The sequence below is a fragment of the Suricata suricatta genome, chromosome 4, assembly GCF_006229205.1.
Source record: "Suricata suricatta isolate VVHF042 chromosome 4, meerkat_22Aug2017_6uvM2_HiC, whole genome shotgun sequence".
NCBI classification, from domain to species: domain Eukaryota; kingdom Metazoa; phylum Chordata; class Mammalia; order Carnivora; family Herpestidae; genus Suricata; species Suricata suricatta.
This window is the reverse complement of record NC_043703.1, coordinates 112,301,858-112,329,621: the sequence shown is the minus strand read 5'-3', so window position 1 is coordinate 112,329,621 and position 27,764 is coordinate 112,301,858. Positions and strand designations below refer to the sequence as shown.

The window sequence follows — 27,764 nt, the reverse complement described above, 5'->3', positions numbered from 1 at the left end:
GAAGTGACAGTTTGTGCATTACTTCATCCCTATCACTAAGGGAAGTGTCTGTCAGTCTGGGGCTCAGACACATGAAGAGTTTCCTATTACTATGCCTAAAAGGACCTGAGCATGATTTCTTAACCAAATAGGTTCAGACATAAATCTATGCCTATACTCTAAATATCCACCTTGGTAAATGGCTCTTTCATTTCACAGGGAGAATTACCTATATTAGGAAGTCATAATAACACTTTGAATTCTCTACATACCACTGGATACAAATCTGCAGACTGTGTAATGGAAATCCAAGGAGTGACAGTCACCTAAACTGCAATGTGAATAGTGTCTTCTGGAGTGGAGTAGTTCACACCCTGCTCAACCGTACAGAGCAGCCCTTCAACAAGAAACATCTTCCCCTAAGGAAAATAGTCTTCCTTAATAGAGAATAGCCACTTAGAGACTCTTTTGCTTGCCTGAATATTATAATCAGGTCTTATAAATTAAAAATTAGTGATACTCATTATTTTTCCTATATTAAAAAAATTTTTTTTAATGTTTTTTATTTATTTTTGAGAGACAGAGAGAGACAGCACTAGCAGGGGAGGGTCAGAGAGAGAGAAAGACACAGAATCTGAAACGGGCTCGAGGCTCTGAGCTAGCTGTCAGCACAGAGCCCGATGCGGGGCTCGAACCCACGAACCGTGAGATCATGACCTGAGCCAAAGCTGGACACTTAACCGACTGAGCCACCCAGGTGCCCCTGTTTTTCCCATATTTGTATTATTCCCTGAAATAGACTTACTTTGTTGGGGTTTTTGTTAAGTTTTTTACATGTTATTTATTTTTGAGAGACAGAGTGAGAGTGGGGGAGGGGCAGAGAGAGAAGGATACACAGAATTTAAAGCAGGTTCCAGGCTCTGAGCAAGCTGTCAGCACAGAGCCTGATGCAGGGCTTGAACCCACGAGTAGTGAGATAATGACCTAAGCCAAAGTCAGGCGCTCAACCAACCGAGCCACCCAGGTGCCCCAGACTTACTTTGTTTTTTAAAAAATGTTCTGGGTGCACCTGGGTGGCTCGGTTGGTTGAGTGTTTGACTTTGGCTCAGGTAATGATCTCACAGTTCATGGGTTCACACCCTGAGTCGAGCTCTGTGGTGACAGCTCAGAGCTTGGAACCTGCTTCAGGTTCTGTGTCTCCCTCTCTCCCTCTGCCCCTCCCCTGCTGTGCTCGCTTTCTCTGTCTCTCTCTGTCTCTCTCTCTCTCTCAAAACTAAATAGCTACAATAAATAAAATAAAATATGTTCTAACGTCATTGAGATAACTTGAGAGATGAGAGATGGTGTTATCCTCAAGAAGTGAAAGTGTGTTGTGGAAAAGGAGAGTCATCAATAGGAAGCAAAATATCAGAACCATCCCACCAAAGAGATAAACATGTCATGTTTATTTCAAAACATAAAGTTGACTCCATATCAATAAATACTTTTAACACTGAATATAGAAAAACTATGCATGTTCTAAAAAGACAGCTTACTAAAGAATCAGAGAAATGATAGCCATTTACCTCTAGGCCATTGATAAAACAGTTCAGGAGTAGGAATAATTTCATGGATATTATGTGGAATTGGGGGAGGGACAGAGAATAGTTGACAAAATCAGGAAGAATTTTCTGCTCTCCCTTTCTCAGTATAGCCTTAAAGTTAGAAATCTGAAATTGGAAAATACACCTTCACATACATACCTGTTTTTTGTTTGTTTGTTTGTTTGTTTGTTTATTTGTTTCTCAACTTGGGGTTAGAATTGCTAGTTGGTGGACAGGGTCAAAAGTTGAAAACAGGTACTCAATTTAAATCTAAATCTAGATCAAATCACTCTGGTTGGTAATGGGTCCATGAGGCCCTGTGAAGGCCAAGCATGAGTAGCTACAGCTTTTGCTGAAAGTTCAGGTATTACCACAGTGTCATTAACTGGAGAATTAAAGGTGCTACACAGTGTTGATGGTCACCTCAGTGAGCCCTGTCTAGGCTCAAGTCCTCTCAGTGTTATCTCTGTGTAAGCCCATCTACCAGTCTTCCAGCTGTCAGTCCAGCCCCTGCAGCCTCTAGAACTGGGGGATATACATTAGCCAGCCAGCCTCCAGACCCCTCACCCATGGAGAGAAACCATGGATAGAACCCATCTGGCCACTTTCTTCTGCAAACAACAGAGAATCTCAAAGATTTGGAGTCCCCCGCCCCAAACCCCAGTTACCGCCAATGGTAAAGAAATGCTCTTGGAAAGGACAAAAATACACCCATCTCAGGTCAGCATCAAGTGGGAGTGGGATATACCTGCTCTGGTGGCTTCTGAACATGGAAAAGACTCTTAGCTACTCCTGGCTTCCTTGGGTCATTTTCTCAGAAGGTATAACTTTCCAGCCTATAGAAAGTGGTAGAAGGTTTCAACCTAAAAGACACCACTGTGGCACTGGCTTTCAGCAAGTTTCTGGTTAGAGTGAGGAAGGAAGAAGAAAGTTCTCCTTCATTCGGATACACGACCTAATGGCCAAGAGTTAGAGAAGGTGGGGAACAAGAACAAAGGAGGTTGATGCCTAGTCCTTTAAGTATAGATTGGAAACAGTTTAAAGGGCAGATTGTCTTAGGTTCTGAAGGCCAAAACTGAGCCTGGCAGGAACACTAGCTGCATAACTAGACACACTTCACTTCCATGGGTATCAGAATCACAAGGCTTTTGGTTTTTACGCTCGGGCCTGGAGAGGTTAAGCAGTGAAGCCATGCCACACAGCTTGTTCCATCTGGGTGATGGGACATGGAGAGGCTTCAGTGAGCAATGTGGTTGCTGCAAGTGAACAGGACGTGGCATGTGGTTAGTTACATTCAGAACATCTGTAGACGAAAATTTCCCAACCCTGAGGCCTTTCTCATCGATTTGTTGCCAGAAGTGGATAGGTCCTAGACCAAGCGTATCCACAGGGTTCCCTCGGGAGAGTGCTGATGAGCCGCAGGAACGTTCTTACTTCCCAGTCCGAGAGGCCACCTGGATGGCTTTGATCCACTCAGTGCGCTCCTTGGAAGTGGCCGCTTGCAAGAAATAATGCACTTCATCAGCTGTGATGATCTCAAAGAGGTTTTCTTCTTCACTTTTCCTGCCTGGTGAAAAAGAAAGTGAATGACCAAGCACATGCACAGAGAGGCCGCTCAGTTCACCTTCCTTTTGCCAGAAATGAAATTTTAATTTTCTTAGTATTCTAAGAAAATTAAATACGTGGTTTTCAAATGTAGCATCATTGTATGATCATATATTCTTATTGTATAATTATATATATAGTATTTATATATACTGTAATATACCATAGTATACTAATACTATATAGACAGAGATAGATATAGTATTTATGTACATAGGTACATAGTATGATTGTGTGTGATATGAGTGTGTGTTTAAGAAATAAGTAAAATACTCAAGGACAGTTTACAGTTTCTTTTACAGTTTATGAGCAAACTAAATTTCCTACTTTTGCATACTAATTATGTCTAGAGAGTACCTTTACAAGCACCTAATGAGTACTCATAATATAAGCCAAGGATTGACCCTAATATATTTAAAATCAAAAACAAAAACAGGGGCACCTGGGTGGCTCAGTTGATTGGGCCTCCAACTTCGGCTCAGGTCATAATCTCACATTTGTGGGTTTGAGCCCCGTGTCAGGCTCTGTGCTTACAGCTCAGAGCCTGGAGCCTGCTTCTGATTCTATGTCTCCCTCTCTCACTGCCCCTCCCTGCTCATGCTCTGTCTCTCTCTGCCTCAAAAATAAATAAAACATTAAAAAAAAGTGAAAATTCAGACCCACTTCTAGTAAAAAAACAAAAAACAAAAAAACAAAAACAAGCTTGAACTTGTTTTCATCAGGGGCTAAGTTAGAGTCTCTATTGAAAGATCAAAAGGCTGTTAACTGGCCAACAGTGTAACAAAGATTGAAAACATCCACCTCAAATCAAAAATCGTAATTCCATAAAGGGAAGACAGCAGATCCAGGAGTAGTCAAATCTACGCTTTTGCAGCTGTAGTGTTTTCCCATTAGCCTTTACAACATCATAAACCCAAAATGACACAGCAAAACCAGGGTTGGGATGTGTAAACCCTATCTCCCCAGTGGTACCCCTCATTCCTGCACGTGTGAAGTCAGTCAACACCAGCATGGCTATTTCATGTGCCACATCATAGACTTGTGATCTGGGACCCAGAGGTTACTGGTGTGACCCATCATTCCAGAGGAGGAGTTAAGGCCCAGGTTCATTAGGTGATTTACCCTAGACCATGCCACTAACCAACTAGCACAGACATAACTACAAGCCAGGGGCACTTTCCACTCACTCCACTGCCTCACTGCACAAATGTTCATTTTGCTGTGGGAGATTTCCTGGTCTGGGGATGTCAAAGGCCCCTTTTAAGGAATGCTATAGCTGATTTACAGCAGCAGGAAGTAACAAGTCACTCCATCTAAGCCAGTTCCGAGGGGAAGGTTTTTCTCAGTGTTGCTCAAGGATTTTCCTAAGTCATCCATAAAGCCGCTCCTCCTCTCCAAGGCCCAGAGAGACGGCAGCATCTGGGAGAAAATAACTCTTGTTTTCTCCCAGATTTTCAGACAGAAATTCATTTGTGCTTAGCCTGATTGATTAAGTGAATTATTGATTGTTGTTGGCTTAGGATGCCCAGGAATAGAAAGGAAATTGAGTAATATCTCTCAAACAAAAATTCATTCTTACCATCTGGGTTGCTCTCCACTGAAGTCACTACACAGCCTCTCAAGTGAATTGCTCCCAGGGGATCTTCCCCCTGGAGAAGAGAGGAGTCCTTCGTTATGTTTCCAGTGTATGATGCATGAGTTTACCTTATCCTGTTGGTGCAAAAACCACACAGACCCCCTCCGGTATAGATTAGGACACCCCGAATTGTTAAGAGCAGAAGGAGACTGAAGAAAATGTCTTCCAGATCCTTCATCCCTTACTTTGCTCAGGGAGGCTGGATAGGAGACACAGGTCAATCTGAGTTTCCTATCTAAAGGAAAATGGCAGAGCAGGTGGAGATACTGCATTACCAGGTCCCATGAGAGAGCCATTGCATGTTTCCAGAACTCTTTGGCCCCATGCAACTGACCCAGTAACATAACCTTCAAGGGACAGAATCAAAGAGCCCTGCACTGTAAGCAGGACCCAACCTCAGCAATAAACACTGCTCTCACCCAAATTGGCCTGGAGGAGGAATTATCACTATTTTGCATATTAAACCAAGAACAATGAATTAGACGTTGAATTCATCTGAAAATATCAGATCGGGGCAAACAAAAACAAATTATGTCAAGTTGACCAAATAAATGACAAAATAGAATATTTTCTTTCATCCCTGAGCTTATGCTGGCCTCAAAGCCTAAGACTGCAGACTTTTGCAGTTTAGAGGGGAAAGGAAAAGGTAGAGGAGAGTAGGAGAAAAAGAAGTGGGAGGGTAAAGAGGAAATGGGGGTAGAAAAAGATCAAGAGAGGAGAGTGGGAAGCCCAGATAGCAGATCCACTGGAGGTTCAAGTGCAATAGATTTGTTGACCCCAGATCTCACCCCAGCGGGGTCATAGTAGTGCAGGTAGGCAGGGTCTTCTCTCAGAATGAACTTCCTCACTTTCCAGTTTTTCCTCCTGTGCCCCTGTATCCAAAATCAACATAAAAAGAGGCATGATGAGTTCTTAGCATCACTCTGTGCATATAGTATCTACATAGTAAGCTTTGTTGAATTAAAAAAAGAAAAAGATGAAATACTAACTCCAGGAAAACAAGGCCTCAACCCAGGTCTTTGTCAGGGAAATAGCACTAATGGCCAGTGAACAAACTGGATGTTATGAAATTATGGATCAATTATTTCTAAGATTGTCTTCCAGCTTTAGTATTTTATAAGACAGCATTTCATATAATGTACATACATGATATGTTAGGTAACATGGAGGATATAAAGAGGTTAAGACATAGCCCTAATCTTCCAAGAGTTTATAGTCTATGTGGAAATATAAAACAGCAAATGTCCAAATCAAGTAATTGGTATAGATCATGGATTTCAAGGGAATTAAATGTGGGATATGTCATTGTGGGTTTGGGATGTCAAACTTATCCACAGAGGACACACAGGAGACAGATGGACAGGAAAGAGGTGGGTGAAAAGACCTGACAACAAAAAAGCAGCAATAGGAATATACAAGGCATATGCACACATTGATGAATAAGACCAGTCTGGCTGGAATGTAGGGTTCATGAGGCATGATTAGGAAAGCGGAAAGAGACTTAAAAGGTGGGGGTTGTTGCTGATGGCTTATGAGTCAGAGGTGAAAGATTACAATAACATTTTAGGAAGATTAATATGATGATCACACCATTATTAGGAAATTGTTGCAACAATCCAAGCATAGAATTGTTAGGGACTAACATCAGGTAGCAGCAATGGAAACTGGAAGCAATCGTCACTGTGACAGACATGATGAAGACAAATAGGAACTGAGCTTTCCCAGCACAATGACGCCATGCAGACTGTGGGTTTAGAGGGCAGGACTTCTGTTTTGCTGACCTTTGTCCCAGCCCTGTGCCTGACACAGAGAATCTCACCCCAGAAGCTGCCTTATATCTGTTTGTAATTGCCTTGAATTATCCAGATTCTTCAATCAGCTTATAGTAATTTTTTTAATGTTGTGGTAAATCTAATTTCATTATTTCCCCCCAGAAAATTCAATGACTTAAATATATCCAAAAGCAAATAGATAGATAGATAGATAGATAGATAGATAGATAAATTAGATTAGAAGATACATAGTTTCTATCTTGCCAATATGAAGCATATCATTTAATTCTAAAGCACTACATATTGATATGTACACATTTTAGATGTACAAATTTTCCAATATTTTTCACTGTACTCCTATAGAAAAAAAATGAAACATTTCTAATTTTAGCAAACAGTGTCTCCTTCATGATGCCAGGTCTAAGAAGTTTAAAGGGAGATTTCAGGAATGAGTCTAAGTTATTTGGCCAAGCATTTGGTCAAAGAGCTCATCTCCAAAGAGGCTTTTACTTGCTTGAAGGATGGAACCAGGAATCCTATAGAGTCATATGTGAGAACAGACAATATTTCTGTTATATCGTATCTAAAATGGCTGTTGCAAAGCATCAATTTCTAAAATTCTTTTTATGAATTCTTGTTCTTTGCCTTAGCTAATCATGCCCATAAGATGAGGATGCTAAAACTTCTACCCTACGTCAGTTCCTCCTGACCTGTAGACAGACATTTCATGATCTGGCATGCAATCACTGGGTGAATAGCAAGTTCTTGTGAATCCGTGGAAGGGGAAGATAACAGGAAGATGTGAAATCAGCCAACACTATTGCCTTGAAGCCCTCACTGACATCACAATGTGACCCATTGAAAAGTTTAATGTTAGTAAGTGGGTATCTGGCCATTCTTCATTTAATGAGTATTTCCTCGGGGATTTTAAGGAATGTGTGCATGCCTGGGGCTTCTAAGAATTGTTGCTGATCTGCCAGCTACTTATATTCAATTTATTTCACTCTATCTATTATAGACCAAGAAGGATGCTGACCTCTACAGAAGACATGAGAAAAACATATGATATATTGTACCCCCTCATCAAAAAATCTACACATGGTTTAAAAACCACGTATTTCCTTCCTTGTCATAACAGAACAATCTATATAAAATGGATTGTATTGAATACAATTCACTATCATTCATCCTCATATTTGCTACTTCCCCCAAGTAGAATTATTTCCTCTGGGATGGGAGAAGTGGGAAGACTGTGGGGGCGTGGGGGAGGGAGGAAGGACTGACTTCCAATTGGACACAACTACTTCCCACTTGTGAGGTGTGGGACGCAAGTGTCCTTTTCATGATAAGCCTTCTACACACATTAACCCTGCTAAATCCCAGCAGCAGACACAGTGGTTTAGCTTTGTGACATTTAAGAATTTTTTTTAATTCCCTCAGGTGATTGTGAAATGAACCAGGGTTATAAACCACAGAGCTAAGAGACTGATAACATTAAGGGTGGCCATCAATCAAAATAGAAGAAGTTTCTGTTCCCTGTCACTCCCCCTCAAAAATTGGAGGAAAGAATATTGTAAAAAAAAAAAAATTCTGAATACACATAGATTGCTGTTTTCTTCATAGTAAAGGAGGCTTAGAGGAATTGCTATATAAATAGTGGTATTTTGATAGTAGCATAAGTTAGCTTTGAAGAGAAAGGCTAGCTCTGTGGTTCTCAGCCTTGGCCACACAACAGAATCACTTGCAGAGCTTTAAAATCCAGAGACTCTGGTTTAATTGGCCTTGGGTGCAATTTTAACAGATCTCTGGATAATTAAAATGTGCACCAATTGGGCTAGCTAAGGCTGAATTGCACTTATCAAAAGTCAAGTAAAGGAAGGTGAGGAAAAACACAGAAGTAAGCCTACTTCAAGTTCCCACTATCTTCAACACACACTCAGATAACAATTACCCCCAGCCAGATCTTTGACCATCCAGGTATCCATTGGGATACTTTGCCCAGACATGACTCCAGTCCAGCCCAGACTTTGTCTACCCCTTTTCCAATCTTCATGTTCAGTTTCTCAGGGTTCCACTTTAGACTAACACTTGTCAGATCAACTAATTCAAGAAAAGTCACAACTGATAACAAGATAGAATTATAGACAGAATCCACAAAATAAGGAAATAATGAAATTCCTTCCCAAGTTCCTCTGGTCTTAACACCCACCTTCCAGCACCTATTATCAAAGAGCCAGAAATATGGAATGTTTGGCAGAACCAGAGGAATTGGCAATGGGCCAACTCTGCCCACAGACAATTGCCAGAGTCTTCCCTAGAGAAGGCTGGCCCTGCTCCTATACTTCTGCTTTAATCTAGTCAGTGGTCACCCACTCTGTCATAAAATTCATTAGAATTGTCTGTGAATTCTTTCTAAATCCTTGCTGTATTATCTCTTAGGACTCTGTGTTCTCAAAACCTGATGTTAAGTGTTTCACACTAATGCTCCCCTTTCCCTATTGAAACTCAAAATCTGTATCTACACCTAATCTCAACTAGTCCAAAGTTCTTTTTTTTTTTTTAATGTGAGTGTATGGTCAACTTTGGTTCTTCCCTCTTCACCCCAGAAGTTCAAGATTGTCTTATGAAGTAAGTCAAATCTCAGTCCCACAGTTATATACTAACCAGTTCCTTGAAGACAGATCACAGCACAGCCAAGAAGTTAAAACCTTGGCCTTATGAAGCAGCTTTGGTTTTTCTATGATACCGTATGTTAACATCGGTTTTTTCACCCTGAATATGCTCATGTCTTCTTATTGCTTTTTCCTCTACTAGGCGTTGGCCCTGGCTTCCTCACTCAGCCCCAGCCTTATATTCTCTTACCTCTTGGCACCCGAGCCTTAGCACCTGGTAACTAACTAGAGCTCTTCGATTCACCCCAGCCGTTGCTTCCCAGACTGACAGTGGCCTGTGCCTGCGGAGACCTGGTAACTGCATATGACCTGCCCCCCAGGACTGAATGCACGTTCTCTGACTGGATCTGATGTTTGTCTGCTGCGGCTCCTGCGGCGTTGGCTTCAGGCATGCCCTGGATTTGATCTCCCCATGACCTACCTATGGTCTGGAATATGACTTTCTTGCTTTCAATGTATATAATGTTCCTCCTCTGAGTGTGACCTATGCCTGTTTCCTGGTCACCTTGCAAGAAGAAGGAATAGACAAGCGGAAGTACTTTTACTGTGAAACATCTCTATCTTTTGGCTGGAACCTTTTAGCCAATTGATTTGTTCCAGCTACTGAAAAGGTCATTTTTTTTTTTTTGAGACATCTCTTTTCCCCAAGAAGAGTTTCCCCAGATACCTGGATGGCTTTGTCAGTTAAGCATTCGACTCTTGATTTTCACTCAGGTCACGATCTCACTGTTCGAGGAATCAAACCCCACATAGGGCTCTGCACTGACAGTGAGGAGCCTATTTGGGATTCTCTTTCTCTCTCCCTTTCTCTCTCCTCCATTCACACACATTCTCTCAAAATAAATAAATAAACTGAAAACAAAAAAAGAAGTTTCCTTATTTCAAGGTGCATCTTCTACCCTACCTCAGTCCTTTTGTCCTAAAGCCACTTTGGTCATCTACTTAGCTTTTTGTCTTTCACTCTGCAGGGCTCATTTTCTAGTGTATTGGCCAAACAAACCAAATAGCATTTGATAAGTTAGAAATTAAAAGAAACTGGTAAGGGAGAAAAGACTGAAGATAATAGTAGTGACCACTCACCTGCTTCAGTAAACATCCCTGCTTGATAATGACCCCTCTGAATTCTTCCTTCAGAATCACATCTTCATCACTGGAGTTCTCTTCACAGAAGAACCCACTGTCTGGCTATTGGGAAACCAAGCAACAAGTCTGTTTTACCAGTCTTAGGCATGTGGCTCCTTGTACTTCTTCCCTCCCTCTCCCCTCCAGCCACTGGAGTAGGTTCCTTTTCTCCTTCCTACTGGGTTCATATCCTGACCTAATCTTTAAAGGTTGTCCTTGGTTGACTCATTTCCCCCTCCTCCTGTTTCTTGTCTCTGGATGCTTGTTTCTTATTGCTAGATGTTCTCTTATCTCCATTCAAGTGTGATCTTATCAATATCCTTTCATCCTCTTGGGTTCCCCAAGCTGTATTCTAATCTAGCTCTGCACATTTCTTACTTCAAAGCCTTCCTTCTCTTGGCACCTCATGGCCATATCCTTGAAAGTAGAGTTAGCTAATTTATAAGACACTAATAACACAATCTCCATTATGACCTTTACCATTCAGCCCCTTCCACTTTGAGAAGACTGAGAACATGATGTGTCCAGCCTCATGTTCTAAGGTCAAGAGCAAACTGGGCCTTGCTCAGCTATAAGCAAGTAATGAATCACACAGAGGAAGAAGAGCCACTCCAGTGGGTATTTTTAGAATCCCACATTTAAATGGCTATAAACAACCAGGTCAAAGGTCTAGAAAGAAGAAAATACTGACAGTGGAACTTCCCCCAAGGTGAAATGAAACTCTCTCGGGGATATTCACTTCATTTTTGTAAGGAGATGGTTCCCTTAATTAGCTTCCTAGCTTTTGTGCTCTGAACCCAAATTGAAACAAAACTGCCAAAATCCCCCTAGAAATCCACTATTGCTGTCTTTCTTATATGGCCCAAGATTAGGTCTGTATTGGCCAATATAGTGTTTCCTAATCTGTGGTAAGCATAGACGGGAGGTAAACAAGATGATTGGGGAAGGGAACGTGGATGAACCCATTTTGTGTTAAGTGTAGCGGATTGTAGGGGCACCTGGGTGACTCAGTCAGTTAAGCGTATGACTTCAACTCAGGTCATGATCTCATGATCCGTGGGTTCAAGCCCTGCATCAAGCTCTATGCTGATAGATAGCTCAGAGCCTGGAGCCTGCTTTGGATTCTGTGTCTTCCTCTCTTTCTGCTCTTCCCCAGCTTGCTCACTCTCTCTCACACTCTCTTAAAAATGAATAAACATTAAAAAATAAAAAGAGTAGTATATTGTAATATGTATTTAGAAAAATACAACTAGCACATTGTGATTTTACAGATCTCCCTCTAAAAAGGAAGCTCCCTGAGGGCCACAGTTTTTGCCCATTATTTTTTTTCACTGCTGTATCTCTTCTGTCTAGGAAAGTTTCTGGAATGTACTAGGACCCATAGGCTTTTATTAAAGAATTATTGCTTAGAATAAGAATAAGGTTTTGGGTGCCTGGGTGTCTCAGTCAATTGAGCATCCAACTCGATTTCAGCTCAGGTCATGATCTCACATTTCATGGGATTGAGCCCCATATTAGGCTCCATGGAGCCTGCTTAAGATTCTCTCTCCTTCCCTCTCTCTCTCCCTTTGCCCCTCTCCCCTTCAGTGCTCACTCTCTTTCTCATTCTCTAAAATTAAAAAAATAATAATAAAGTTTAAAAAGTCATTTTAAAGGAAACTATTCAAGTAGACAATATTTTTCTTTTTAAGTGGATATAGCAGCCATTGCAGAGGTAGGCTCCTCCGAGAGACAAAGCAGTTCTCTACACGGCTGGGCTCTTTCTTCTGCACATGCAGATATGAATTAAAACCAACCTAGAATCTATGCAGGGCAGCCCTCATCACAGGAAAAGTAAATGGGTAGCGTTTTTCACTTACAAAGTAGTAGAAGGCATCGGGGTTGTCCAGGAAAGGGTTTTCAGCAGTTCCATCCACTGCATTCTTGGACAGTTCTCCAGCAGGCTGCAGGTACCCTTCATTGAGCAGTGAGGAGGCAATCATCAGGCCTTCCTGGCGGTTCCGAACAGACTTATTGGAAACCAGCCAGTCAATGACACAGTTGCCTGTATGGGACCATCAGAGGGAAAGTTAACACTCTGTACCAAAGTACAAAGAACAAATCACTGATAGTCACCGCTGAAGAGCTCCACAGCACCCAAGTGTCTCACCTGTCTCATCTTCCCTGCTATTCCAAGAAGGAAAAGTGAAATCAGTGGGATAGATACTTCCACATGCTCCTTAAGGAACAATCCATCCATCAGAGATATAGATTTTACTAACTCACTCTTTACTAATGAATAGATAACTTATTGAGCATCTACTAGGTGCTAAGTGCTGCAATGGGTATTGGGGATGCTCCCTCAGGGAATCTAAAAGAAAGGGGATGGGATATACTTAAGGATTGTAACAGGCATTTTGTTGTGGGTCAGTACAGTGCAGTGGAGCTTCTAGGTCAAATCTGCAGGAAGGCATGGAAGGGGGAGGGGAGGGTGTGAAGTTGGTGTGCACTGTTGGGAAAAGATTCATAAGGGAAGTGGCATGGGGTTCAGGCTTAAAACATGAGTAAATGTTTGCCAAGCACATAAAACAGGGACTGAGAGGAATAGCAGCATGGAAACAAAGGCACACAGGCATGAAGCAGCCCCTTTTAGGGGCAGAGGGCAGAGTTGGTGGAAAGAAGGTGAAAGAAGACAAGAGAGAGAGGAAGGAACAGGGTGAGTGGGAAAGATTTGATGGCATCTTAAGAAATCTGGCAATGAAGGGGCACCTGGGTGGCTCAGTCAGTTGAGCATCTGACTTCAGCTCAGTCATGATCTCGCTGTTGGTGAGTTCAAGCCCAGCATTGGGTTCTGTGCTGACAGCTCAGAACCTCGAGCCTGCTTCAGATTCTATGTCTCTCTCTGCCCCTCCTCTGCTTGCACCCTGTGTGTGTGTGTCTCTCTCTCAAAAAAAATAAATAAATAAACATTTTTAAAAACTTAAAAAAAAGAAGATAAAAGGGAATTGACCCATCATTTGAATTATTAGCAATCTACAACTTTGAAGCTTTATATGAAAGACGGCATATTCTATATAAATATAGCCAACCAGGGAGCCAACATAATAGGCAACAAGTTCCCAGTCATCAAAGCAAAAGCAATAGGATATACTTTGAAACAGAAGTTGGTTAGTAAGCCTTCCATGAATATCATATATGAAATACTTTTACCCACTTTTATTTTGTAGAAGGATAAACTAATTAATACTGCATTTCTGCTTTTAATCCTCATAATGACCCTATGAAAGAGTCAGAGCAGTAATTACAGACCTCATTTAAGAATGAGAAAATTGAGGCTCAGAGAGTTTAAGTGACCTTAGGTCTGAGTTACACCAGCAATGGCCCTTCACTCAAGTGGTCTAACCCTGGAGTTCATATGTGCTCAGCCAGACATGCAGACGCTTAAAAGACAAGTTCAATCTTCCTGTTGTCTGACATTCAAGGTCCTCCATCACTTGTCAGCAGTTCCTGAGTCCCAGTCTCTGCCATAGTCTTGTTTCTCCAGTGAGACCACCTGACTCCATGAAAAAACTTGATCTTACCTGAATTTCTAGAACTTACACTGACCTTCAGTGGGGACGATTTAAGAAGTTCTAGCTCTGTTCTCTGGGACTCAGTAACACATTACACAGGAAATAGGTGTGGCCTGGACCTTGCCCCCAGAGCTATTTCAGAACCTCTTCCCTGTCTCCTTTGCTAGAGGCTCTGTCCTAGTGATGTCAATCCTGCTAGAGTTATGACCTTGCCATGCTCTTGTCAGCTTCCCTTACTACTGCTCGTATCTTGGTATCTTGATCCCAAATTTCAGCCGACTTTTCTAATACTAATAGGCTACAACCTTAACTCTCTGAGGCTGATTCCCATGGGACACTACCTTGCTACTGCAGATCACACTTTATGACTTTGACCTGAACGGTTTTTGTGAAGTATCTGTTGATTGGATATCCCCTCAGATTCTACATCAGTTGTATCTTCTCAGAGTGTTTCTCTTGATCTCTTCTGTCACCATAAATAAGGCATGCCCAGCTTCTGACAACCTAATCCCAACTCCATGTTCCATGTAACCCTCTAAGGAACCATCAGCCCTGCCAGGCTGGTCATTTCCTTCTTCTGGATGTATATTCTGTATTTTTCTGCCCCATAACTTTGTCCTCACCATACTTAATGAAATGCCACCCAACTCTTTGAGTAAAATTTAGGCCTCTACTTCTATGAGTCTCAACAACCCCCTGAGTTTTTATTTTCTTTTCTGGACTCAGAATTGTCTGTGCAGACATGTGACCCCTTAATTACAATAACCGCCCTGAGAGCTCATACCATATAGTATTTACTGTGTACAAGGCACTGTTCTAGACATATTAGAGAGCCTATAAAGTGGATGTACTATGATTATCCCCATTTTATAGACAAGGAAAGTGAATCACAGAAAACCTAAGTTATTGGCCTAAGATGTTATACTAAGTAAGTGGCACAGTTAGGATTTGAACTACTGCAGTCTGGCTCCAAAGAACGTGTTATTAAACTCTATGCCATCCACCTAAATTTGTGACATTTAATGCCTGATCTTGTGCAGCCACAGACATCTCTAGTATTGTCACTTAAATCTTACATTGTATACGTTGATTCCTGTTTATCATCTTATTCGACTCTGTGTCTATTTCAACATAATGCTATTTATTTGGAGTTAGGGGTGGAAAGACCCTTTGATTGATTAGCTGGAACTTCCAAAACTTTAACTTGAACAACATAGTTCTTTTCTACCTTTCCTTCTGCTTCCACCCTGGGGACATTCAATTCTCATGTTCACCAGCCTGAGTTCTATGACCCCATTCACCCACCATGCTTCATACCCCCTCCCACACATAAGGCTGAACAACAACTACATATTGCCTCCCCCAGCTGCCCTATTACAGACCTGCTAGGCCTTTTACCTGTGAAGCAGTGATTAAAAATCTTCTTGTCCTTCTCTAGATTCAGCTCTTTTATTCCTTTTTCGGTGTCTTTCATGGACAGATATAAGGCACTGGGCAGAGATGAAAACAGATGGATGAGTTCAAAATCTTTCAGAAAGGAGTCTGGGAGTCACCTCCTTGGAGTGGCCTGCTATGACCACAAGTTTCCCCCCTCCTCAGGTGACCCCTGAACCTGGTCTCTCCACTACATCATAAGCAGTTAAAGGGGCTGGGTTCATATTTGCGTAACTCTGTGGCCTATACAGCATTTAGCAACATGAACTAGGAAGGCACCTAATGCCTCTTACATTAAGAGACATTAAGCTCTTTGAGCTCCTTGGTAATTTAGCTCCTAGCGCCTGAAATAGAGAGTTGCCCCAGTTAGATGCCAAGAAAAGAGTTTCCTGGGGCCAGTTTTTCATACACATTCTCCATCTTTAATTGCCTTCAATCCTCACATCTTAGTTCTTTAAGAGTCCTTCAAGAGACCATCTGTTATAGATATTTGCCTCCAAGAAAGTGAAAATTTGTACTAAGCTTATCTCTTATTCTAAAAATTATGAGAGATGGCAAGTTCTCATTTTTGGCCTAGAAGTAATAAAGTGAAGTTGGCCTTATCAGAGAAGTTGCAGACAACAAAACAGAAGGCCACTTTCATGTATCCTGTGGTTCCACGGAGCACAAGCGTCATCCCCACTTAGCACTGACAGCTGTGGCACTTGACAACCCCTACCAGCAACTACAGCTAGACTAGGCTCTGCCTCTTGGGTCTTTCCCAGAAAGCTTTCTCGGTGAGAGAAGGTGCTTTTTCTCACCAAGCTCAAAGCGCAAACTTTATTAAATCCCTGTGATATGCCAAGTCCTGTGGTGGGCTTGCATAGGGGGTTTCTTCAGTCTCAGACATGTTAAGCAACCAACATGGAATTCTTCCTGGCAGGGCTCCCATTTCAGGGTATGTCCAACATAAAAGCAAAATTATCAAGAAGTGAAAAGACTCCTAGGGAAAGAGGCTCATGTGATAGGAGATGTGAAACATGCAGAAAGGAAGAAGCCCTGTTCCCAACTCCTGTCAGGGGCAGAGTTTACCTGTGAGCCTCTAAAAGCCTTTAGGCAACACTTCTCACCCCGAATCCAAACCAGCTAACAGAAGAAACCATTTAAACCAAGTAAGGGCACCAATGGCTTCTGCCCAGAATGGTTGTTCACCCTGGCCAGCTCTTGCTGACTGTGTAAATGCATGAACTTGAACTTGAAACCTTACTTGCCTTTTCCTGCCTATCTAGAGACCCTGAACCTTTCTTTCAAGACTAACTTATTAAGACTACTTCAAAAATGCAATTATGCATTCTCTTTCTGTCTCTCTGTCTCTCTGTCTCTCTCCCTCCCTCCCAAGGTTATGCAAAATGAGGGAATTTATACTACATTAGCCTCCTGTCCTCAGCTGCTAGGCCTTGGAAAAGATACGATCCCTCCTTCAGACTCATATAAACATCTCAGTACACCAAGATGCCAGTATCAACTTGGAGGAGTGGATACAGCCTCCAGAGGTGACCAAAGCAAGCCTTGGAGAGGATCTGCTATGAGATGTCCATAGTGAAGGTGCACAGGGGTAGAGTGAAGCAAAGAAAATCACCCTAAGTCAACGGTTTCTGGCAGTCGAATGGACCTCCTGGTAGATTTCCTTGCAAACTTCTGACCTCCTTCAATGCATTTAATGGCCTTCTTGATGTCTCGAACCCAAGCATCTCTCTCCTCCAAGAAGGCTGCCTGGAAGAAGTGGTCCTGCTGTTTCGTCGTAGTGATCTTAAATACAAACTGAAAATCAAAACGCATCCCATTAGGAATGATTCCTTTCAAGGGGCTGGGTTCCCTTATGAAGCACAGCACTTGAGTCAACCCCATTCTGGAAGTGCTTGCCCAACAGAGACCCAAATGCCTAGGGTTGCGTGTGTGTGGTGGTGAGAAGAACAGACCCAAGGAACACCATTCACTTTATAGGCCATGTACAGGCTCCAAGGTCAGCACATGACAAGGTGTTCATTGTGGCTGGGAAGGTTGACTCACCATCCTTTTGCCAAAGTCTTGACAAGGACTAGTCAGTGTGCTTCCTTTCAGGGGGATCATTCCTTTGGGGCTGTTATCACTTTTCTTCTTATAGAATTCAATTCCATCTTCTAACAATACAACCCACATGGGTTTCCAGGTGTTGAATACACTTCCCTGTAATGACAACAAAAAGAGCAACAATGTCTTCTAAAATGATTCTATAGATGGTGTACAACTTGGTAAATAGCTAGCTTTAGCCAGTGTGGATTCAGGTGATGCACATTGGTCACATGACCAGGCTAGTAGGAAAACAGCCTTCAGGGGAGTAGGGGACTGCCATTCTGCTGGAAACTTAAAAAAATATATTTTTAAGATAACATGTATATATACCTCTGTAAGCAGGCCTTAAGCTTCCCATGGACCATTACCAAGAGAATATGGTATGGCTCTCTAAACCCCTTCTTGTGAATTTCAGCCACAGAAAGCCTTATATTCTGTTCCCAACTCTGCCTACTGTGTTCATTCCACTCAGACACTGCAAATAGATTGTACCTCAAGTAACAATTCAGACCAAATAGTAACTGATGCCTGAGGCCAGGCTCACGGGAAAGGTGCCATAATCCAAGAGCTGTTTTGACTATGGGCATGGGGGCCATAAATGGTGATATATGCTACCGGCAGTTACTGCCATCCTTAGGTCTAATCAGATTTTATCTGAATATGAACATCAGGAAGAAACTCAGAGAGAAGCCTTGGATACGAGCATGGATAAGTTGTATGAAAATCACTTGCAAAACAGTCTATAATAACACAGTGAGACTAACCATGTCAATGTGGCCTTAGGAAAATCCTTATTTAGAATGTTTTTAGTTGGGGCTAATGCCAACCACCCTTTTAGCAATAAATTAACCATTCTGACTACATCAAGAAGGTCTCTCTTTCTTATCCATATTTTAGGAGGACTTTGGAAAAGGAAGAGGTTCTTTGCCTCTCATCTTTGAACCCCTGGTGTCACCTTGTCATGACTACCACAAAATAGAATTATCATCCAGTTCGCAGAAGATCCTGCTGCTTATCTTAAAATACAAACAGCTTCTATATAAAGGTCCAGTTGCCCAAAAGGAAGACTATTTATGTATTGAAGATAAATACTTGTGAGAGTATCATTTTGCTTGTCCATGTGTTTCCTTTGTTTTAGTTACTGAAAAAAAAAAATTTAAATTAGAACACACTATCTCTTTTCTGCACAGGCAGAATAACTGTATATACTGATACTGGATTATTTCTCTTTTTAAAAAATGGGCAATGCCAGACACAATGCCAATACATCATATAATGTCAATCAGATGTCTATCTGTTTTACATCTATTTAAAAGAAACTCATACTCAGAATATAAAGAGCTCCTATAAATCAGTAAGAAGAATACAAATGACCTATTTTTTAAATGGGCAAGGGCCTAAAAGAGGCATCTTATTAAAAAGGATATCCAAAAAGCCTCTGAAAAGGTGTTCAAAATCATTTCTTAATAGGTAAATGCAGATTAAAAGCAAATGAGATACCTCTACACACCCACGAGTGTGTCTAAAATTAAAAAGACTGAGAAGAGCAAGATTTGGAAAGGATGGTAACTGAACTCTCATACATGGCTGACAGGAGTGCAGAACAGTGCATCCAATATGGAAAACTATGGAGAATGTCTTAATTCTTAGAAGATAAATGTTGAAGTGTTTAGGTGAGAAGTAGCATGAGGTCTGCAACTTATTTGCAAATACATCAGTGTAAAACTATGTGTCTGTATTTGTACAGGATACAGAGGCAGGGAAAAGAAAGTAAAAGCGCCCTTGCGTTAACAGTTGATAAATCTAGGTAAAAAATATATGGGTAATCCTACTATTTTTCCTATTTCTTTGTGGGTGTGAAATTTTTCAAAAATTCAGAAAAATTAATAAATAAATGAACAAGCCCTGACACTAATATATATTAAAATTTGGGGGATACCTGGGTGGATTAGCCAGTTAAGCATCTGACTTGGGCTCAGGTCATGATCTCATGGTTCTTGAGTTTGAGCCCTGTGTCGGGATCTGTGCCTACAGCTCAGAGCCTGGAGTCTGCTTCAGATTCTGTCTTTTTGTCTCTCCACCCCCTCCCCCACTCATGCTCTGTCTCTCTCAAAAATAAAAAAATAAAAACATTTTTTAAATGTTTTTAATTTGGGATGTACTTTTAGAGAAATATGGGAAAAAATAAAAAAGTAAAATAACTAAAAGTAAGCAAAGACATATTCACTGAGCTAGGAATAAGAAGCTGGGCTAGATGAAGGGGAAAATGCCTTTCAACTCCAAAACTTTATATCCTACTTCAGGTCTCTCAAAGTCTAATAACAGCCAGTCATTCTGGGCTTTTGACCTTGGAATTGGGATAAACTGGCAGAGGTCAGCCAGCATTGCATTCCTTCTGTAGACAATTAAAATAAAGCTACTCCAGAGCCAACTGTCCAAAATGAGTTTGGACTTTCCTAATTCAAATGTAGCCTTAGGGACTCTGTCAGCTCCCTCAGAGGAGAATGTGTCACCTGGGATTTGGGTTCATTATGCACAGTGAGGAGGCCAATATTCTGTGGAACAAAAGAAATCTGACCATTTAAAAAGTGGAAACTTCCAGGCTTGGCAGCAGTTAGTTAGGTGAGGGTGATGAAATTGTATATGATCTGTCTCCTCTCAGTGATTACTGCAGCTTCTCACTGGAGCAGCCTGACAGCTTCTCTCTTCAGCCATGGCCAGCATTTACCCCTTCTGTCCCCAGCGCCCTGGTGCCCACTCAGCAGCAAGATGATCAACTACCATCATACAGGCAAGAATGCTGAGGCCCAGTTGAGTGATTGGGCCTAGTACACCTGACCAGTTAATGTGGAGTTGGGACTAGCATCCAGATCTCCTGGTTCTCAATTTTATGCTCTTTCCATTTTCCCTCAGATGTCATCTTCCTTTTGGTTCTTCCATAACTGAGTAATTCTGGACTCTAAATCAAAAGTCGTAGGCTACTTAGCTAGCCATATATATAAGCTCAAATATATATATGAGTATATATCATATATGTAATATAATGTATATCACATAACCATAAACATCTAGTTATAAATGAATAATCATAAAACATCTAAACCATATAACATGATTTTATAGATAGGTAATAGATACATTTTATGATTTCATACATATATATAGCATGTGTCTGTTTTTTCCCATTGTAGGCCAAAACCTAAACAATTTCATATCACAATGGGCTGGGTTTAGATGCTGAGTCATATTTAAAATTTACCAATGAACAACTATTCATCATCATGGGACTGGTGTAGTTTAGCACACAAGAGTCTGTCAGTGCATGACACCAAAAGAAGAAATCTTAAAAGACAAAACATTTGGCCATATAAAAAACCAAACTTCTGTACATTAAAAAAAAAAAAAAAAACCTGCAACAACTGAAAAGCAAATATAAATGTGTGGATATTTATAATATATTATCATATAATTAAAAATTAAGATTTTAATATATTTTTATAACTCCTTAGAGTCAATAAGAAATATACAAACCCTCCTGATTTTTTTAAATGGGCAAACAATATAAACAGGCAATTCTCAAAAGAAGAAATGTGTGAGTTGAATAAACATTAAAATGTACTGCTTCAACAGCATTCAGAGAAACACAAATTAAAATTGGTAAGATATAATCTTTTTATTAATAAGTTATTTTAAAGTTATATAAAATGTATTGGTGAAGATTTGGGGAAATGGACACATAAGATAAAGGAGCTCTGTAGTCAGTAGTTTGATGTAGGCTGTCAGAAAAACTCAAATCATTGTAGGCTGTAGAAATAGAAACATAGGATCTAAAGTGATGAAAGTAATACTCTAAATGGAGCATAACCACTAGGCGACAATGGATACGGAGCTGATTAGCGCAGGCTCAAAGCCCAGCTCCGCCACATTCAAATGCAACCTGGAGCAAGTTTTTAAACCTCATTTTCTACATCTGGCTAATGGGGATAATGCTACTATTTATTTCTTAGTATTATTGAGTTATTATAAAATACTCCATGTAAAGGCTTAGGGCAAAATGTAGAACACAGTAAGCACCCAGTAAATACTACTATTTCCTGTAATTCTGTGGTTATAGGTGCACCTGAAGAATGACCTTGAGTTCAGGAAACCTCAAAGCTGTGGGTCATCGGGGCCTGCTCAAATGACAGGGACAAGTTGGCATATCTCTCGTGGAAAGTTGTTGGAGGAAGCGGCTAGGTTTTAGCCCAAAAGGGAACAGGCAGAACAGATAAGAACTCAAAGGTGTGAAACATTATTGTAGACTGGAGGCCCAATAGGTGGAAAAACAGTTTGCTGCATAACTTAAGGGAGAAATTTTAATTAGTGAGTTTCCTGTCCCAAGCGGTACTATAGCCTGCTTGTTAGTGGTTTAGTAAAAGGAATGCAAGCCACAGAGGGGAAAGTTCAATGAAATACTTTTTTTTTGAAATACTTTTAAGTACTGAATATTCCTTTCAACCCTCAGATTCTGCATATCTATTCCAAATACAAAACCCTGATGTCCCTCCTGTCCCTCGAGTCTTCTATTTAGAGATGCCCTGCCAAACCTTGGGTCTTACCTACAAGCCAACAATAAATACACCTTAAAAACATTTAACGTGACCATCTAAAAATGAATACTCCATTGAAATTTTTTTCTAATACTTCAAGAGTTACTATGGAGCCCGGATTTCTCAGTTTCTACATGTCTTTTTCCATCAAATTTCTTTCTTTTTGAGACACATTCATTGATAAACCAGCTCCCATGCTTCAGACACCGGCCTGGGGGGTGGGGTTTAAAATTGACCAGGAGGCAGTCTCTGCTGTCAAACTGTTCCCAGTCTAACCAGGGGAGAGAGCGACCTTGAATGACAGCTCCAGTTCCGTGTGACCAGTGCACAAACTGAAGCATGCTTTGTTTTGTGTAGCTTCACTGGAAGAAAGTCACAGCTCATTGCTGAGGGTTGAGGAGATCCGAATTTGGTGTTTAGAACCCCTCCCAAACACCTCCCACAGAGTACTTTAACTTCTCCTTTCACTCAGACTTCTCTTTTCATACATTGACGTCTGGCTGGAATTCAAAGGAAATTACATTATGAGCAAACTACGTATCTAACTAAAGCAGAACTGTGAGTAGGTATTGTCTATTCTCCCATACTCATGGGACATGTTATTTTTTTTAATTTTTTTAATGTTTTATTTATTTTTGATGCAGAGTGATGCAGAGAGAGACAGAGCATGAGAGGGGGAGGGGCAGAGAGAGAAGGAGGCACAGAACCGGAAGCAGGCTCCAGGCTCTGAGCTAGCTGTCAGCACAGAGCCTGATGTGGGGCTCGAACCCACGAACGTGAGATCTGACCTGAGCCGAAGTCGGAGGCTTAACCGACTGAGCCACCCAGGCGCCCCGGGACATGTTATTTTTAAGTTGTTAAATTAAGTCCTCAGTTCTAGTACATCATAAATCGTATCATCTAGTTTTCCAAACTGATCCATGAAACCACTTGTGTAACATCCCAGATAAACCTTCATTTTGTACCTATTTAAATCCTTTGAAGGCAAGGAAAGTAATCTATTCAGTAGTATATTTTTAATAGAAGTAAACCCTTCCACATTGGACAGTTTCTCAATAAAAACCTATTGGGTGAGCAATAGAGAAATGGCACTGAGTGTCAACAGAATGATTTCTTGAGTCGTGGGGACTTGGGTCCAAATCTCAACTGTGCCTCTCCCAGGCTGTACGGCCTTAGCCAAGTTACTTAGACATTAGTCCCCTCACCTGTAAAATGGAAGTGTTGCAAAGATTAAATGAGATAAAGTACTTAAAGGACTTAGCACAGCAGCTAGCTTATAGGGGATACTCAACTAATGGTAACCACATAGACTGATTTCACAGTTCGTAGACAGTACTGTGAAGTCATTCCACCATAAAGTTATCCTGGGCACCACCCATCCCAGCAACAGTGCTTTGGCAGAGAAAATCACTGCAAAATGAGCCCATGAGAGCCACAAGAAACATAGTTAGCATGGCTCTTCATGACACTGAGGGCACACTGCTGACTTTAGAACAGCTCTGCCACATAATAGCTGCGTGACCTTGGGCAAAGCCCTTTGCCTCTTTCTTTTTTTTTTTTTTTTAATGTTTTTATTTATTTTTGAGAGAGAGAAAGACAGCGTGAGCAGGGGAGGGTCAGAGAGAGACACACACACACAGAATCTGAAGCAGGCCTCAGCTCTGAGCTAGCTGTCAGCACAGAGCCTCACACAGGGCTCGAACTCACGAACCGTGAGATCATGACCTGAGCCAAAGTCGGACGCTTAAACGACTGAGCCACCCAGGAGCTCCTGCCTTTTGCCCCTCTTGTGCCTCAGTTTCCTCACCTGAAATGTAAGGATAATAGCTGTGCCCACTTTGTACGATTGTTATAAATATTAAGTGTATCAATGCCTCCAGTGCTTACATCTGTCTTTGCTGCAGGGTTAGCACCACAAGTGCTAACCACCATGAAAGAGGTGAGTTAACAGTTGAAAATTGCTGGGAATTATTTCATGGTAGTGTCCAGAAGACAAGGTAGCTGTACAAAGGATTCCTGGGCAGGACTCCTGACTCTCCTGTTCTCTCTTGTGCCTGAGTCTTTCTCCTTTCCACCACAGCTCTCTGCAGCCCTTTTCTTTCCTGACCAAGCACCCCCATCCTTCTTTTTCCCACACCCTTATTCCCAGCCTCACAGGCCACCCCATCCCGAAGTTACTCTTGGGATCCGCCCTGCTGTGTGAAGTGCCTGCTGGATGGTTGTCGATCTGTCAATAGCTTTTTGCTCCATTCATCTCTAGGAATGGGGTTGGTTTGGAACATGACTTAGTGGAGTCTAGGTTATTTATTGCATGGAAACCACTACTCTCTCCCTCTCTCTCTTTTTTTAAACTATGATGAATATAAACATATCCAAATCAGTAGTATGTTTTCAAGGACATCCAAAGACATTTAGGTTTACTGGCTGAATTAACCCCTAATCAGAGAGAAAGGGAAGTTGAGGTTACTAGACTCAATCTTGCCCGCCATACAATTTTCCCAGGCCCCCTGTGGCTCTGGTACATTTGTCTAACCTCCCTTTTGCTGGCTTGGATAGGCTGCCTTCAGACTGCTACATGGGATCAATGAGATTTTGGACTTTGCTCTTAGGCAAGCCTAGATTTGAATCCCAGGTCACCCTCTTACCAGCTGTTTGACTGTGGGTAAGTCACTTCTTCTCTCTAAGCCTCAGTTTTTTCATCTGTAACATGGAGATAATGATACTATCTCAGAGGGTGGTTAAGATTGAATGAGATCATGTTCGTACAGTGGCTAGCTGCTAAATGGTCAGTTCCATGTGCTCTTTTTTTTTTTTTCTTAAAGTCAAAAGTGACAAGATTCTGAAGCAAGGAAATCTAGGTCCTATTTAGAATGAAAAAATTGTTACGTGCCAGAATCATGTATTTTCCATCCTTCTCTTAACCATTTGTATTTAAAGACCTGAGGCAGGAGGTAAAGGAGGAAACCTGAACTGTAAAACGTAAGCAGTTATCTTGCACAGAAGAAAAGCAGGGGGGTACCTGGGTGGCTCAGTTGTTTAAGTGTCCAACTCTTGATCTCAGCTCAGGTCTTGATCTCAGGGTCATGAGTTCAAGCCCTGCATTGGGCTCCACTCAGGCACATTTCGTAGTCAATGTCATTGACTGTTGACCCCAAGATTTCGAACTTGACAAAATTTTTGAACCAGCATTTCTAATGTTGTATTTTGCCACCCAAAATTTCTTATCTCCAATAAAGTTATTTCACAAAACAAGACATAGGGAGAAAGATATTCCTTATTACTACCCAGATCTTAAAGTGCATCAGAGAAAAAAGTAAATGGAGGGACATTCATATATTATTGCTTGTTGTGCTTTAATAACCAGAGTCAAGACATCTAACAGCCTTGCCAGAGAAAGATTCTATGGTCCTTTCTTCACTGTTAACTTGGCAACCAACCCAGGAAGCAGTGCATATCCCCATTAGCATCTAGAAAAGGACTCTTATTTCCTGAAGTGTATATTAATACTGATATTAATAATCATGGTCACATATACATAGCACCTACTACGTGCTAAGTTCCTGACATATATAGTTTTTAATCCAAATGTATGAGGTAACTGAAAGAAACTTAATGTCTAAAAACATTTATAGGAAATTCTGGCTTCGAGTATAGCTCTGCAGCCAACAAAGGGAACATTTCTGAACTAAGCATGTCTTTAAAATGACATATAAAAGAATCTTAACACATCACAGCAAAGACTGTTCAAAAAGTCCCAGAGAAAAATGCAAAAATTATGGAAGATATAAATTGTAGACATGAAAATTATGGAAGACAGAAATTGTGAAAATATCAATATGAATTTTGACTATGCTTTTTTCTAGGGACCTTTTCTACATTGGCTTTTGTAGGCAAGGATCCGAGAGAATTACTCTCACTGATTAAAAACTATTTATTACTATACGTTTACAAGCTTGCCAAACCTAACTCTTTCATACCCATTTTCTAGCGGAGCAGCCTCACTTGTTGGAGATTTAGTCTTCTACATTTTTTGTAATTTGTGGAGTTTAATATGTGAACATACAAACTTAATAACAGCAATTTTCACTGCAAAATTGTCATTCACTTGCTCTTGTCTGAATATTAGCCCCAGCAACCAGGAAAGAAATGTCCACATTAATTATTACTGGGTCTCAAAGAGAATGTTGGCACCTATTGCAAAGAATCCATGTACTCCTCTGTGTGTCAATTTGTATCTTTTCCGAAGGATATTTCAAAGTAGCTAGAGATACTCTGCTAGCTAAAGAGCATATCAGCTGGGGGCTCCTTTATTCTCCAGCACCCACTTCCAACTCTCATTGTCACCAATGCATTACAAACCCTATTTCAAGTTACACTTACTCCAGGAAAACCTTGGTGTACTGGACAGAGTTCAGCACGATGAGTCAGAAGCCCAAGTCAGAGAGTGGGTTTCTGCTGTCAACCTCTGTCACAGTCATGTGACCTTGGGCAGTCACCAGGCTTCCTGGTCTCAGTCTCCTCTTCTGAAAATGAGGTATTGAAGCCAGGTGACCTGAAGTCCCTTCCAACTTTAAATCAAAACCGAATCAAGCAGCAATATGTGCTGCTTAACCCCCTCCGAGGTAGAACTTTTTAGGCTAAGATGTTAAACCAATGAAGGACCTAAAACAGAGTCACATTAGGTGCTCATTCAATTAATGAGCTGGGCTTCTGAAAGAATGTACTTAATTTAGTTCACTTCTGACATGCTGAGCTCACTTGGGTCATTGTGAGAGTATTTGTTTACCTAGGTGTTGCCCACAGGATACCAACCAGCCCTGTGTGTGAATTCACACAATAACATGACACACACCCAACATTAGGTGATAAACAGTGCTAATAAAATTCAACTTCTTGATTCCATACCAGAGAGACTAAACATTTTCGATTAAACTTGTCCCAATTTCTAATCTTTAAAATAATTCCTACTACCTTAGCAGTAAATTATACAAATTCACTCAGAATGGTGAATGAAGAGATTTGAGCCCAATTTCAGGAAAAAAAAAAAAATAAGATTCTTTATGCACCCATTCTAAGAAGATGGCCCAAGAAATAAGCTACAATAGCTGTGTCATTATACAAGCTTCCCTTTAATCCTTTTCTTTTTTCCTTTCTTCCAAAAACAAGTAAATAAATAAATAGGAGGAGGAGAGGGATTTAAGTCACAAAGGAATAGTCTCTGAGTAACCTACATTGGAGAAGAGAGTGCATCTTCTAGCATAATATACACATGTGGCTCACACACAAAAAAATGCTCTAAGTCATTATTCAGGTTTTGCTGAGACCCCCACCTCCCAGATCCTGCAAACTGGAACAAGATCAAACTGTGCTGCTCCTGAGCTAGATCAGTTCACCTTGAAGAAACAGAATGCTGTGATGTGCTGGCTTCCCTTGCCACGGTCTCCAGGCTGTGATGCTTTCCTATGTCAGCCCAATAGGTTCGGCACAAACCGTTCCTACAGTGAGTGGGGATGGGGAGTCCAAAGCCGGACCCCGATCATCCCCAACACTATTTTCAGTGATACCCTTATACGTGGAGCTTCTGCTTACCCTCTTCACAAGGTAGCCCTCCCTGATGCGCTTTGGCTCCATGTCGGATGGACAGACAGACAGCCGAGTCCACTCTCAGACACGTCTCGTTAGAAGCTCAGCCTCCTCTGAAAGCTGAGGCAGTTGTGGGCTGCTCTTCTA

The 27,764-nt window shown here is 41.2% G+C and overlaps 2 protein-coding genes across 2 annotated transcripts in view; one reads left to right on the top strand and one right to left on the bottom strand.

Annotated features, from left to right (window-relative positions):
* Positions 1–7,499, top strand: part of FBXO48 (F-box protein 48) — a 51,296-nt gene extending 43,797 nt beyond the window's left edge. Inside the window, exon 5 of the mRNA XM_029937504.1 lies at positions 7,226–7,499. Within this exon, the coding sequence (XP_029793364.1) occupies positions 7,226–7,229 (4 nt within the window). The 3' untranslated portion in view covers positions 7,230–7,499. The remainder of the gene's footprint in view (positions 1–7,225) is intronic.
* Positions 1,403–27,764, bottom strand: PLEK (pleckstrin). Its single transcript, XM_029937499.1, has 9 exons — positions 27,624–27,764; positions 17,404–17,559; positions 16,973–17,154; positions 15,319–15,410; positions 12,229–12,413; positions 10,328–10,432; positions 5,592–5,675; positions 4,747–4,816; positions 1,403–3,129 (listed from the first exon to the last, which is right to left on the bottom strand). Exons 1-9 carry the CDS (start codon positions 27,663–27,665, stop codon positions 2,993–2,995), a joined length of 1,053 nt encoding a protein of 350 aa, XP_029793359.1. The 5' UTR covers positions 27,666–27,764; the 3' UTR covers positions 1,403–2,992.